General features: G+C 41.5%; 1 protein-coding gene across 2 annotated transcripts in view; it reads right to left on the bottom strand.

Annotated features, from left to right (window-relative positions):
- Positions 1-3,263: 3,263 nt before the first annotated feature.
- Positions 3,264-15,849, bottom strand: part of BDNF (brain derived neurotrophic factor) — a 36,399-nt gene continuing 23,813 nt past the window's right edge. For both annotated transcript variants that reach the window (XM_087855360.1, XM_045808591.2), the window contains exon 2: positions 3,264-4,532. In XM_087855360.1, coding sequence (XP_087711486.1) covers positions 3,768-4,511 — 744 coding nt within the window. In that variant the 5' untranslated portion in view covers positions 4,512-4,532 and the 3' untranslated portion in view covers positions 3,264-3,767. The remainder of the gene's footprint in view (positions 4,533-15,849) is intronic.

Here is a 15,849-nt window from a genome sequence, read left to right on the forward strand (position 1 = left end):
TGGGTTGTCAGTGTTCAAATGGGGAGTCTGAAAGAGTAGGAACAGATGCTTTTTTTCCTTAATGGCTCTTTCTCTAATTTAAAATCCTTCCATTTATTTCCCTAAGATTTAGTGATAACTTTAAACACTTTAACTAAATTACCCAGCGGCTTGGCAGCCATCACAGAGGCAAATCTTTTTAGAAATCCTAGCAATCTGTTAGATCATGGGTACTATGATATAAAATCTGCATGCTTCACATACAAAAATTAAATCAGTGCAATGGATACAAATGCATAATGCAAATGGCACCATTTCCAAACTGAGGGTACATGACCTGCTTCTAAATATTGAATTTCTATGTTTTCTTTCAGTCATTGACTTTCTAAATTTGGGCCAATTTATTCTCATTATTCCTAAGTAAACCTACTTTGATTTTTTTTTTTAACAGTTATTTTATAATCAAATAGAGCCAGCCAGCCCTGCTTCATGGATCCTGATGTTGCTAGGATACATGGTTTGTACTTGATGAAAGTATATCACTTCAAAGGAGAAAACTTTCAAGTGTCCTAGAATATGACACTCCCGTCTTCCACTGTGGAAGACAGGCCCAATCCTAGAGCTTCTTGGAAGCTCACAGACTGCAGGATTGGCCTCCCCTGCTTTGAAATAAGCATCCTCTCTGGGGGGGCTGTGCAATTGCTAAAACTAGTCAGGTTGGTCTTAAAGCAAGGAACACACGTATTTATAATAAAACACGTTTTCATGTTTGGTTTTACAGTGAAGAGAAAAAACCCAGAACCCCCAGATTTTATGTACTTTGAAAATATATTTAAAAACATTAAAAATTCTATATTTAAAACATATATTATATGTTAATTAGTACACTTAAATAGAACTTGTATTTACATAGGCTTCTGATGCGGTTAAGTTTTAATGCCAATTTTTTTCAATAACATAATTATATAAATATACTAAAATACAATAAATATTTTTTTTTGTTTTACATGGTGAATAATATCTTTACCATAGAGAAAACAAGGCCACAGACATTTACTTACATTTTCAATGGCAATCACCATAAAAAAGCAACAGGCCTGCTGGCATGCATGAAAACACTTCTGCCACAAAGAGACCACAGCAAGACTTTAAAAAAAAAAACAACAAAACAGAACTGAACAGAACAAAAATGAACAGCAACAGAGAAAGATTTTAACAAAATAAATCTTAGGTCAACATAAGCCACCAAGCATGTGACTGTGATGTATCCTATTGGGTAAGAGAGCCAGTGACCACGCAATTGCTCAGTGTCTCCTGTTCAACCACATAACAGATCTGGCCTTTGCAGGACTTTGAGATTGTGACGGGGACTTCCTGTTTTATAGTTTTGTCCCTCCGAAGCAAGCTGCAAAAAGTTAACATACAGCAGATATTCGTTACATGTCAAAAATAATTACAAAGACAGTATTTTCACACAGCACAAAACAAACCTCTACTAAAGTCTTCCCTTTTTTAAAGATAGGTGTTCAGATGGTATCGAAAAGGATAGGCTCGGCTTGTTCTAAATGAAAGACTGAACAAATAGAAATTATTTGCTGATGGTATCTTCATTCCCTGGGTCATGGTGGACGTCCTCTTTTGCCGACCCCTCGCCCTACTAAGATGCAGAAACTTCTGGAGGCTTTCTGCTATTCAAGGACACTGGTCTAGGGCATTTTCAGATTTGGAGAGTGGGCTGAATGGGTGAGTGGGTTTAGCACTAATTCTCACTGGGATCCATTTCTCCCAGGACCACTAGTCCAGACTCCCAACTTAACTTCTCCAAACCCAAGATGGCAGAGGTGAGGCAGGGACCCTCTCCATGAACAGACAGGATGGGCAGGAGGTTGCTGAGGGCTTCACTGTGGAGAAACACTTTGTCAGCTCTGTCCTGGCCTCTTCCATCGAGCAAGGCATCTTTTCGAGCCTTGGGTGTCCTAGATGTGCAGACACCTTCTCGAAGTCTTGTCTCTGGACAAGATTTTCTGTCAGTAGCCTTGGTCATCTGACCTGAGTTTTGGGGCCTTTTCCTGTCCCTTCCCCCTTACCAAAAGTTCTCAGAAGACAAAACCCTGGTTTCCTCAAGTCTAAGTTCAAAGCAGTAAGTGTTCATGCCGCAAGCATCTTCTCTCTCGTTGCATCAGTCTCAGGATCACAATGCCACATTTGGTTCTGAACCTGCTCCAGGCTAATCCAGCTTTAGGACAAATTACCCAGGGGTGGAGAGCGTAAGTCAGCTTGAGTGGGGTCCTCCAGCGAGAACCTCTTAGCACAGTTAGATAATGTAGGCACTTAAAGCACGAGGTCCAAGCAACTTGATGCAGTCATTCCAGAGCCACCTCTGAAAGGTCCTTCAGAGGCCTCCCTTCTGGAATGTCTCAAGTACCATTCCCCACCCCCACCTAGACCTCAGGATGGCCACTCAGAAATTCCTCCTGCACCACCCGGAAATGACATGTCAGCTCCACACAGCCTCCATATGGCTGCTCAGTCTCATTTCACTGGCGGTGTGGACTCCTACTCTGATCTAGGCATTTCTGGGTCCTACAGAACTCCACCTTTTGCTTGCAAGACAATTTTTAAGCCTTACCATGATTTTGTGAAGCCTTATAATGATTGACCCCATGTTTACCCCTCATAAAAAACACAAAACTTCGTTTTTGTGTTTTGTTTTTCTCTTCTTAAAAAAAAAAAGAAAAAGAAAAAAAAAGAAAAGAAATCACTGTTCTCCATGCTTATATGAGGGCCACAATGACAAAACTGGTTCACTCGTTCACAGCAGTGGTAAATTATTCCAGAGCGCGCAACTGATTTTTCTTCCTTTAAGAGAAAACAAAACAAAGAGGGGACCAAAGGGGGAGGGAGGGAAAGAATGTGTTCTAAGAAAATGTAGGTCTTTCCAACAAAAGGAGCCTCTCCTGACCAAGGCCCAACGGGCGAGTGAAGCCTAGGAGGTGCATCATGGGAAGTGGGGTGACCACTTTGTTCAGTTGCCTTAATTTTTATTCATTTTCCAGTCATCTGATTGATAATGCAAACATCTTTACAACATACAAATAAATCTCTTATCAACCAGAATATATATTGAAGGAATTCTTTCCCCATCCCTACTCCCTATGGGAACTAAAGAAAACAAAACAAAAACAAAACAAAACAACAAAACAAACAAAAAAAAGAACACAAAACAAACAAAAATATACCCCTCCCATCCCCCATTCCCTAAGCCAGTAAAGCGATGACAACAGCACCTTGACATTGTTTTAATTCCAACGCTATCAGAAGTTAAAAGCAGTAAAACAGATAATAGTACTAACAAGAACGAAGATACTTACTGTCTAAAACGTAAACGGAATGTTTTGGTTCAAATTTTTGTTGGTTTTTTTTTTTTTTTTTTTTGTCTGTTTTCTGAAAGAGGACAGTTTATTATCAATTCACAATTAAAGCAGCATGCAATTTATTATTATTATTTTTTTAAACTTTTTTACGTTTTCAATTCTTGGCAACGGCAACAAACCACAACATTATCGAGGAATGTAATGCAGACTTTTTAGAGTTGTGCGCAAGATGACTGTTTCCCTTCTGGTCATGGATAGGTCCAATAAATAGATTGTAGAACCACTGTACTGTATAAACTTCATTTATACATGCAGTTCATAAAATTATTTTTCTTAACTGAATAATTTACCCTGTTATGTATATATACAAATAGATAATTTTTGTCTCAATATAATCTATACAACATAAATCCACTATCTTCCCCTTTTAATGGTCAGTGTACATACACAGGAAGTGTCTATCCTTATGAATCGCCAGCCAATTCTCTTTTTGCTATCCATGGTAAGGGCCCGCACGTACGACTGGGTAGTTCGGCACTGGGAGTTCCAATGCCTTTTGTCTATGCCCCTGCAGCCCTCCTTTGTGTAACCCATGGGATTGCACTTGGTCTCATAGAAGTACTGCTTCAGTTGGCCTTTCGATACAGGGACTTTTTCAAGGACCGTGACCGTCCCGCCCGACATGTCCACTGCAGTCTTTTTATCCGCCGCTGTCACCCACTCGCTAATGCTGTCGCACACGCTCAGCTCCCCACGGCGGGCGGGGTCAGAGTGGCGCCGGACCCTCATAGACATGTTTGCAGCATCCAGGTAATTTTTGTATTCCTCAAGCAGAAAGAGAAGAGGAGGCTCCAAAGGCACTTGACTACTGAGCATCACCCTGGAAGTATACAAGTCCGCGTCCTTATTGTTCTCCTCACTGGGCCGGACTTTCTGGTCCTCGTCCAGCAGCTCTTCTATCACGTGTTCAAAAGTGTCAGCCAAGGAAGTCAGGCCTCTCGAACCTGTCTTGGGCCCATTCACGCTCTCCAGAGTCCCATGGGTCCGCACACCTGGGTAGGCCAAGCTGCCTTGTCCTCGGACGTTTGCTTCCTTCATGGGGGCAGCCTTCATGCAACCGAAGTATGAAATAACCATAGTAAGGAAAAGGATGGTCATCACTCTTCTCACCTGGTGGAACTGTAGGGAGAAAGCAGAAAGAGGACACAGGACTTGTTAGGGCTTTCTTCTGCAGGGATGCAGTGTGGCCATGTGATTGTAATTCCAGGCCATTCTGCAGGGTCAAGGATTTTATGTACTGGTGATAAACTCCAGCTGCAAGCAGACATAAGTTAATGTCAGGAGTGTGCTCTATGTGGTTTAATATAAACCAGAGACGTGCTGTGTTTGCCCCAAGACTTGGCATTGAAACCCGAGGTTACACGGCTTCTAGGCAAGTGAAAAAAATGGTGGCTTCAACTTCTCCTCCTTCCTCCCACTTTAGCAGCTTTGTAAATTTAATTTTTAATGATCTCTGCTCAGGCCGTCACAAGAAACACAAAATCAGAAATGTTACTAAGCAACAACTTCAAGTGTAATAGTAATTTTTTTTTCAAGTTAGCAACATGGTCCTATTGCGGGAACGTGTGACAGGAACACTAGTGGCCTAAGGGGTCTGCGGGGGCCTTTCTGGTGGTGTGATATCTAGGCATGAAGAGCACCATAAAAAAGAAATCAGGGAGCTGTAAAGAGCCTTTACACTGACTTTTGCCCCCCCTCCTGTAGAGAGGATCTATTAGAACGAAGCAGCAAGATAATCCCACCAAGCCATCCTGCTTTACAGGTAAGGAAATCAAAGGCCACTGACGGACTTGCTTCCTGTCCCGAAGAAAGTTTATATTAGAACTCGGGGCTCCCAACTCCAGCTCCAGTGCTTTTCTACTACACCTGGGTGGTCATAACTGAAAATGTTTTGCTTATTTCCAAACACAAATCATTTTCTACGCATTGATTTTAATGGCCTGTCTGTGCCTGGGGCGGCTATCATGAAAACAATGTGTCTGCTTAAGAGAGAACTGGAAAAGTCAGCATTAAAAAGGCACTGAAGTCAATTTCAAATGCCTCCCAGATGCGATCCACGGTTATCTCCACCAACTCTCCAAGCCCCTCACCCACTGGCTTTCCTGGCTCACATGCGGCCCCGTCTAAGAAAGCTCGGCTCTGCTTTTATTGGCCATGTGGTCCAGTGGGTATGTGTATGACAGCGCTCCGAGTTTATCACACCTTTAAAAAACTGAGTGGCATGTTGCGCATTTTGGAATAGGCAGCTAGTGCTTCTTTCTGTGCTTTTGAAGTTTTCTGGGAAGTCCCTTAACAGCACACCACAAAATTAATCTTTTCCTGTTTGCCAGAGGGTTGCTATACTCTAAATTTGGCTCCATGTCTACAAGCAGGCTCTGGGAAGCCAATTAGAATGGGTGAACAAACAACAGTTAAACATACCTACAGACCGACCCAAGGTTACCGGCAGATGGTGAAGGACTTCCGAATCACTTACCTGAGGCACCGGGTCCCTTAGCAAGAGAGAGGAGCAGCCCTCAGCTCCCACACTCCTACCAGTCCTACTTCCCAGTCCTGGAGCAGGGACTTACAAAGAGACACACACGTGCCCTGGCTGTTAGGCTGTGCTAAGCAGCAGGAAAAAGGACGGTTTTTCTGTCCATGAAGTGTCACTAGACGGGAAGGCAACAACCTACCTCCCGTCAATAGGTCATACTGCAGGAATGGCTGAAAATGCTGGTGCGGAGACACTAATGATTCTGTCCTCCGCTTTTATAAGAGATCACGAAGAGACTATTACCATCCCCAAACACCCACAAATCTCCTAGTGGATTCACGCTCACTTTGCACAAATAGCAAGCACGCTCAGGACTGTCTGGAGTACACGAGGGTCTGAGGGTAGGAAGGGCACACTGGTCGGAATGAAACACAGATATCCATTCTGCTTACACCTGAACTTGCTGTGGAAGTTCTGGATTCTGCACCATCAAAGAAATGTATCCTCCAAGGAGCTTTCTGTTCCTGGCAGGTGGTATTTACCACTGAATGAAAATCCTTTCTCCTAATGTTCCTAGTTCAAATTAAAACAACCCAAGGGGCGCCTCCGATGGAGGCTGAGGAAAGAATGCAAATTTAGAATATTTTACTCCAGCCACCTCCATCACTCCGGGAGAGATCTGCTGTGATCAGTTATCTTTTAATACTATGACTTCATCAGATCTAAGATACTGGCACTATAAAACACACCATTTTGTGTACCACTAAGAAATTAAAAATGCAGCCAATTAAACTACCGCTTTCTTTATCACTCAGAACTGTTACTGTATACTTACTGAAGAGCTCTCTTAGACTTTAATATATGATGAAACACATTTGATCGTACAGAATTTTTCTGCATAGGTAACAAAAAAAACTAAGCAAAATAAATTGGTTAAGGTGCTGCGACTTCTTCCTACCTGCCCAAAAATAACAATGAAATGACATCAACTGTAGGACACAACCCATTCCAGAGATGTTAAAAATATGAATCAAGAAAATGCTCATTTAGAATTAATCAAATAGAGTAGGTCTCGTAAATATTTACTAAGTGCCCACGCAAACTACTTAAAATGGCCCAGGGTACTCAGGCATCTTCAACTACAGAGTTGGGCCATTGCTCTATTACCGCTACCAGAGCAATGAGGCTTTTAATGACACCTTTTCTACACTTGGCTTAAAGAAGTTTACTCTGCCTTTCACCGGTCTCATCTTTTTACTAATAACTTTTCAGTTACAAAAGTAGTCAGTTCTCTATATGTTTTTCTTAGCAGTTGTGTTAGTAAAGATTTCAGAGGAACAAATGGTATCTGAGTCAATATAACTTGGCTTTCAGAGTGAAGCCCAAACTGGGGGCACCCCTCAAAGCTGAACATCTGCACAGAGTCACTAATTAACTACCTGGTGCTGGAGTCCAGCTCCCATCGCCAGCCCTGCCCAGAGGGACACTTCTGGGACGCTCACTGCCTACTCACTCACAAGGCCTTGTAATGCCTCCAACGCCAATCTCAGCACTTTTTGTGGGGACCATGTTACTTCCTAACTTTTCTGTTTCTGACAGTGATTTCTTAATACTTTGGACCATCCAGGGTGAAGGCGAGAAATCTTGGAATCAAGTTTGACCATACATTTTAGGTATGGTCTTCAAATTCTATCAGCAAAGAAGTCCTGCCCGTTTTTCCTTTAAGACATTTTTCTTGTCCATTCCCTTTTTCCTCCGTCCCACTGCCACCATCTCGGCTCAGCTATCACCATCTCGTTCTGGGACTACAACGTCCCCCTGACATACCTCACATCCTTTCTGCTCCATTCAGCTATGACGACCACTGCCTGACTAACCACTCTTAGCTCATCATTCTCTTACAAAAACTTGCAATGGCATTTTTGTTCCACTAGATCCCATCTAATCTTTGTAATCTGGTATTCACACCCTTCAAAAGCTGGCCTCACCTTACTCACCTCTGCTCTGATCAGGCCAGAGTCCCTGGAGCCCCATATACATTATTGCCTGGAAGTGACTTGTTCCATTCCTGGCAAACTCTTTTCTCTCTAAGTCTTGTTTATCCTTCACGTCCCAGTTCAAGCATCAAATCATACATGCCACCTTCTCTAATGACTCTGGCACACACTGTCCTCCTTCTCTTCTAAAATTTGCATGTTATATCTCATCTAGCATTTCATTCCCTGCTCGCTTGTTAATTGTGGACAGTGTTTGCTAACCATGGCCAGTCTTCAGTTAGATGATAAGCTCTCTGAGGGAATGAATCATGTCTGACCCAATTAATGCTTAACACAGAGTAATGTAATAGCTCTCAGTAAAAACTGACTGATGAGTTTATTAAACCATGAGAAAAGACAGTTCTGACCTAATTTTCACGGGAAGCCTTTCCATTTGGAAAGCACCAGTGAACCCGCTGGAATTATTTGCTCAAGCACAGGCCATGCTAAACCCAAATTATGAGCTTGAAGGAATCTAATCGATGTCAGAGATCAGTCACGAGGGATCTCTTCGGCTTCTCTGCCAGGGCAAAGCTTTACTTGAATGATTTCTAAAAAGCAAATAACATGACACCATATGAACAGCCCCTATCATTTGCGTAGCTCTGTTTCTAACAGAACACTTTGGAAAAGCAGCCAGTGATAATAATAATTATAGCAAAACTTGGACCTTTTAGTCTTGTAACTGCCTTTTTTGCTGTCAACCTCTTCAGTGAGTGATTTTATATGCTGTCTCAGGAAATCCTAAAAGTAAGTAAAAGCTTCCCTGACAATTCCTAACATTTTAGCCCTTCGGATGAGTCTTTATTACGCCAAAGATGAGAGGCGGTGTAATACTGCTAAGTAGACGGTTGTTCTATGTATCTGTTTATACGTAATAAATTCACTGGTGCTGTCTAATTCTGCTCCAAGGCTTACAACAATCAACTCAACCACATCTATAAAATGCTAGGAAGGATTTCTGTTTTAGCCTCATTCTCAAAAAATTAAATATAGTACACAGGACTAAAAAGAAAATCGACAAAATAGAAGTAAAGTTTAGTTTTAAGCATGACTCACAAGTCTTAAACATTCAACCAGATGAATATCCATGACAGCACACTGTAGTGATAACTTACATTTGTCTAAAAGACTACAGAACATTCACAAGTATGATCTAATTTGATTGTTACAAGGAGATAAGGCAGGAATTATTATCCACAGTATACAGATGAGACAATTATGGTTCAGAGAGGTTCACAGGTTACCTCTTTGTCAGGGTTTTCACCATCGGGACATGCTGCTGGGTTTAGAGTATTTAATTGCACGGAGAAGAGAGGCTCTGCTACAAAGGGTGGTCGGAGAAGGAGCTTCTAAAATGTGGCCACAGTTCTCTGCAGGTGTGTGTATCCTGGAGCCCAACTTTCTGAAGGCAGCACCAATGAGATGCTACTTTGTAGTATTGGAGTAATTGTGACCCAGAAGACCCTTCGACTTTAAGGCTTGCTAATTTCAGTGGATGGAATTTCAGACAACACGGTCTTCCTCTAAAGGAAAGCTTTGCAAAAATTTAGGCATGCTAGAACATTTCTATGGCCAAAGCTAGTAAGGGAAAGCAAACAGTAATATGGGTAGGAGAAAAAACACAAAGTATTCCTTGTTGTCAATCCCTTAGGGTTTTTTTTTTTGTTTTTTGTTTTGTTTTTTTATGATATGTTAGTAGGAATTGTCCACGAGCACGTAATCAAAGAAAACAGTTTAAAGATACAGCTGCTCATCTTAGGCAGTCCTATAAGCAAGAAAGATATTGGTAATGTTGAAAAAATTATCAATTAATATTTAATTCTTCACATATATGATGCAAGCCTATTAAGAGACCACCTTAATGCAATCTTGCAAATCAATGTAAATAATCTTTAATTTGTATTCAGTTTCACTATATGCATATATTAGCCTTTGTTTGTTCCTTCAATGTATAAGGAATCTACCTTCAAATCTTACAGTCTAGGAGGGAAATAGGACATATATTTAAGTAACTGAAACAGAAAGGTAGAAACAACCCAGGAAAAGTAAAGAAAAAATTCTATAAAGACAAAGAGGTTACTTCTAGTTAGAGAATGAAGAATGCTTCGTGAAGAGTAAGGCAAAGGACAGAGAAGATTTAGATGTGTCCAGAAAAGATACCAATGGATGGATGGAGGCTTGGTTAAAGTCATGAGTACATTTCTGGAGAGAAGAGCTCTGGAAGGGAATAGTGAGAAATAACAGTGAGTGACTGTAAGATTCTGGAAGGCTCTCAGGGGGATGCTATTGAGTTTGGACCCTGCCTTACAGGCATGGAAGAGCCACTGAAGAGTTTCTGAGCAGGAAAATGCTTCCAGAAGCCCAGTTTATCACCAGGTATAGGAGGGCCTAAAAGAATGATAGAGTGGGAAAGACCAGTTAATTCACTGATTTTCCTCTTAGTGGCTGTTGAGGTTTAAAAATAAATAGTGAGGGCCATCTGGAGTGGCTCAGTTGGTTAAGCAGCCGACTCTTGCTTGATTTTGGCTCAGGTCATGATCTCAGGTTGTCATGAGATCAAGCCCGGTCCCCGGCTCCATGCTGCATGGACCCTGCTTAAGATTCTCCCTCTTTCTCTCCCTCTCCCTCTGCCCCTCCTCCTTCCCCAGCCCTGTGTGTGTGTGTGTGTGTGTGTGTGTGTGTGTGCACATGCTCTCAATCAATCAATCAATAGTGAGTAGTTACTTAAGTGTGAGACTGGAGTTAAGAGCTTGGGTATATCTTTTAACTTAATTTCTATTTTCTATTTATTTTTAGGCTGAAGTAAGTTGCAAAAGGAGAAGGGGTTAGAGAGAAGGGTGCAGAGATGAGTGTTAACCATGGGTTATGTCTGGGTTGGCTAAAAACACCATGGAGGGAGGTGGAGGGAAGGCGGGAATCAAAACTCTCATTCCAATTATAATTACACTGAACTTGGATTCCACCGCACAGCACTTTTAATTCAAAGATCTCCAAACACTTTGCAAATATTAACTAATTAAGACTCATAGGACCCTAGAGGTGCAGGTACTATAATTATCCCCCTTTCGTACAGGAGGAAAGAGGACCAGAGTTTTTAATCAACTCATCCACTCGCTGTGGTTCCCCTGATAGACCAAGGTCAGAACCTCAGATTCCAAAGGAAAACTAGGCCTGCAACTACAGAGACCAGTTTCTTTCATCCCTCTGCATTATTTTCCCATTAGGTAGATACTGCTTAGGCGAGAATAAAAACAAAAACAATAAAAAACAAAAAACCTGAAAACAAATAACTTCACATTCCTCAAAGAAAATAATTGGCAGTTGGAATCCATAAGTAAAATGGTGGTGGGGGCCTAATGATCGTGACAGATGCGCACCTACTTCCCTGAATGACCAATCAATTGAAATTAATAAATATTTCAGTAAATGAAATCTGATAATGCAGATATTCCAAAGCTTTGAAGGAAGTGCCTTTAAAAATGTCGCTTTTAGTAAAAATGTCATTTTAACCATAATGTATTTTTTGTTCATGGGTATCCAATTATGCTTTCTACACAACACAGCCCTTCACACCAGAGGCTTGGTATGGTACGTACCGTATTGTGACCCTTGCAGACGTTACTTAGACTCACTAAGAGTGCCAGAGAAATTGCTGGTTATTACAGACCAAGAATAATACATACATGCAATTATCATGTAAAAAAGTATATTGCCCTGAATTATTAATTTGATAGCTAAATTTACATACATCTTTGATAGAAAGCACAACAGCTCTGCTCCTTTATTAACACCTTCTACTCCGTACTCCATCCTTGAAAAAAGCAAAAATTTTTCTACTGGTCAGACGCCCAACTTACCCAGGAGTAAAGCTAGACCAGTCTCCATTAGGATGGAGATGGGTATTCTCCTTTGAATTACGATTTGTACAGTACCTTGTACAAAGTAGGTTCCCACATATGCTAAATGACTCTTTTCCCTTTGCAATGGTAATATTTGTATAGTATTTAGGGAGGTGAAATTAAAGTAAGAACAGTAAGTCTTAAAATGAGATGGAATGAATTTTGGATAAGGGATAGAACATGCCTGGCACAAGGACCAGGTCCGGGCAGAGAACACCCCACCTGCCATTCCAATCCCAGGCACAGCTGCCACCATCTGAAGGTCTTTAAGTGCCTCCAACACTACTGCCCCAAGAAACGTACTGTTTCACTGTAACCAAGGAAGAATCCCTGAAAGCCAGAGCCACCCACAGCTGGCAGTCCTATCCATGCCCTGCCCACTTCCTTCACCTCCTCTTCACAGAGTAATACCGCCCAAACAGTGCACATCTCTGTAACAAAGTGGAACATACACAAGTCACTTGCCTGTCGAGTGAATAGACAGCCTAAAAATTTTGCTTTTTAAAATACATTTTTAAACTGCTATTTTTAAAAAATATTTTCTTTATGTATTTATTTATTTTGAGAGAGAGAGTGAGTGAATGCTCATGTGCACAGGGGAAGGGGCAGAGGGGTAGGGAGAGAATCCCAAGCGGACTCGTGCTGAGTGTGGAGCCCAAAGCTGGCTCGATCTCACGACCATGACTGAGATCATGACCCGAGCTAGATGCTTAACCGAGCCACCCAGGAGCCCCTTAAACTACTACTTTTTAGATTACAAGAACAACATGGCAGTTAAAATTCAATTAAAAAGCTTAACCTCTTTAATTAGGATTCTGTTTTCTTTAGAATTTCAGGTGAGATTTGATTATAACAAACTGAAGTTTAGATTTAACAGTATTCTATTACTATTGTTCTTGACTTTTAAAGTTTCTTATTTTAAGTACAGTTAATTAACATACGGTGTTAAGTTAGTTTCAAGTGTGCAACAGAATGATTCAACAATTCCATACATCACCCTGTGCTCATAGTGCACTCCTTAATTCCCATCACCTATTTAACCTATCCCCCCATACCTCTCCCTTCTGGTAACCATCAGTTTGTTCTCTGTAATTAAGAGCCTGTTTCTTGATTTGTCGCTCTTTTTTTCCCCTTTGCTTATTTGTTTTGTTTCTTAAATTCCACATGAATGAAATCATACGGTATTTGTCATTCTCTGAACAACATTCTATTAAATTGCAAAAAACAATGCATTATTAAAGTCCCATACCTGGTAGACAGTAATGTTAATTGATATGATCTACCAGGTTCGATTAAGTTTCAATGACCTACTTTATAAGGACCTGAAAAAATTAAATGAAACCTTGCTTCTCAAAGTGAAATCCATGGGCCAGCAGCATTAGCATCACCTAGAAACTTATAAGAAATGAAGACTCTCGGGGCGCCTGGGTGGCTCACTTGGTTAACCGTCTCCCTTTGGCTCAGGTCACGATATCAGGGTCCTGGGATCAAGTCCCACACTGGGCTCTCTGTTCGGTGGGGAGTTTGCTTCTCCCACTCACTCTCCCTCTGTGCTTCCCACCCCTCTCTCGTGCGCACTCAAATAAATAAATAAAATAAAATTAAATTAAATTAAAAAAGAAGAATCTCACCTTCCCTTCCTCCATCCCATCCACCCTATCCACCAAAACAGAATCTGCACTTCAACAAGATTCATATACTTCAAGGTGATTCATATACTTGTTAAAGTTGAGAAACACTGGACTGTAAATGATAAAGAGAAAGGAAGCTACTTACGATAAGGAAATGAAAGGGTTAAGGTCAACTTAAGTATTGTACATTCTGAGCATGTCATGGGCTTACCTGCCATCTTTCCTCATTGGTTCAACTTGTTTTATTGGGACATTTATTATGTAGGAAAATATTTTTGCTTTTGTAATGTTATTAAATAAATCTGGTTCCCTTTATGTCACCTGGATTTTCCACTATTGTGTTTATACAATAAAGTGCAGGATACCTATAAATGTGATTGATTGAACAAGAATTTATATTGTACTACTGACCTAAATCTGGACTTCCACTCAATCATTAATTTTTATCTCAAAGCAACAAACCACCTGCAAGCGTAACTGGCCTCCCTGATCACTTACAAAGCCTAACATCATTCCCTCAATCAGAATCAGACTGGAAATGACACCAATGGCATTGGCGGGTGATAGACTTCCACACACACGAATATTCCTTTCAGCCAGATGTCTCTGATGGTGAAAAGAGACAGAGGCAGGGAAAACTGACTCACTCACTCAATGAAGATTTCTAAGCCTGCCCTAAAACTAACAGATCTCGCTAACTCCAACCACCTAACTCCTAAATAAAACAGCAGCAGTGGCAGCAACAACAAAACTCTAAAACATATCAGTGTATCAAGCATCCAAATCCCCTATCCGACCCAAATTTGTCTTTATCTCAGTAAAGTACCCAGCAGGCAACCCAGTTTCTCAGCTGGGTTTCAACAACTGGGATCATTTGCTTCAAGTCTGAAGGAGGCAACGTGGTAAAAAAAGTTACCTTTCTAAAGAAAAGTCTAAAAAGTTTTGAGTTACAGGGACATCTTCAGGGAGTTGATAGGGTAGTTTCATCAACAGAACTGGAGATTGCTTCACTGTTTAGGTTTTTTACAAAGAATTGCAAAGACAGCTAGTTCTCAAACACCGAGTCACCAAGTCACCAGTACGTACACAAATGACTCACACTGGGAACCCTGATAGTGTTGCTGTTAGATCACCTGCAAATGGGTGGGGCTGAGATGACACAGAACTGTCTTTTCCCAGGCGGAATCCTAAGAATTACTGGGTTCCACCTTGAGCGCCACGCAGTACAGATGTGAACACAGCTAAGGGGCTGCCTCCTCCAAATTACAAACACGGCGTTCCTACTACCGGAGGATGTTCTGAAAGCACAGCACAACCCTGTCTTCCAGGTTCTGGGATCCAGGAGTAAGCATGCTCTGTACTTTAAAAAAGTGCAAGGGTGATGTAACTGTGCCCCTTGTCCCTAAGGGGAGAACATACAGTAACTCTCTCAGGCCAGGAGATAAAAGGAATCCCCCTTTAAGAAAAGAAGTTTGCCAAATTGTGGAAACTGAGAACAAGCCAGAACCATTACAATTAAAAACAAAAACCAAAAACAAACAAAAGAGACTATTTCAGTCTCTTTGCTCAGAATTGGAAACTTCAAATCAACAGGTTGCTTGTAAGGTGTTGCTGGACACTCTGGAGGTCTTGCCATGAGATGCTTTGGGAATTTTGACAGCTGTGAGCCAACGCCCACGAGACACCGTCCCCACACAAACACACTCTTAATGGACCCCAGAGCTGTGGAACGGCACGCCCTTCCCAGGTTTTCCACAGATGGTGCTCCTGAAATTTTCCACAGCCAATGTATTCCTGTGGTTAATTAATTATCTGAGCAAATTCCATCACAGAATATCTGTTCATAATTAGAGCCATCTTAGGTCCAAACTGGAAGCCTTCAATGTCATCACTGCAGAAGGGATAAAATGAGAATGGGACAGATGATTGTCACCTGATGAAGAGACCTCCATCTAGATTAGACCCTATCCTCTGAACTACAACAGAGAACATTAATTTTTACAAAGCAAGAGGTGAAAAATAGGTGGGGGAAGAAACTGGACAGATACGGGTGCCCCGAGAACAAAAGAACAGCGTTCCTGTTAAAACCAGTATCAGGAAATCCTAAGGGAAAGATGAGATTAGCAAGAGAACGCCATTAGCCCTCTGTTGCTCACCTTTACGAGACCATTTTCAGGGATCAGTTTGTTAAATTCCACATGCTGCAGCCCTTCTTCTGGGATGCACAGTCATACCGTACAGAAGCGTGTGGGCAGATGCCAAGACGTGTGTGGACATGCAGCCCTTTCTGTAGAAACTCAATGTTCCGAGCGTTAACGAGGATTAATCTCCCGCACACGTGGAGAAAACTGGTGGTTCCACACATCCAGTTGTCCTCCGGGTTATTTTTGC

This window comes from Ursus americanus, chromosome 24 (genome assembly GCF_024610735.1).
Source record: "Ursus americanus isolate L20-20 chromosome 24, mUrsAme1.1.p, whole genome shotgun sequence".
Taxonomy (NCBI): Eukaryota; Metazoa; Chordata; class Mammalia; order Carnivora; family Ursidae; genus Ursus; species Ursus americanus.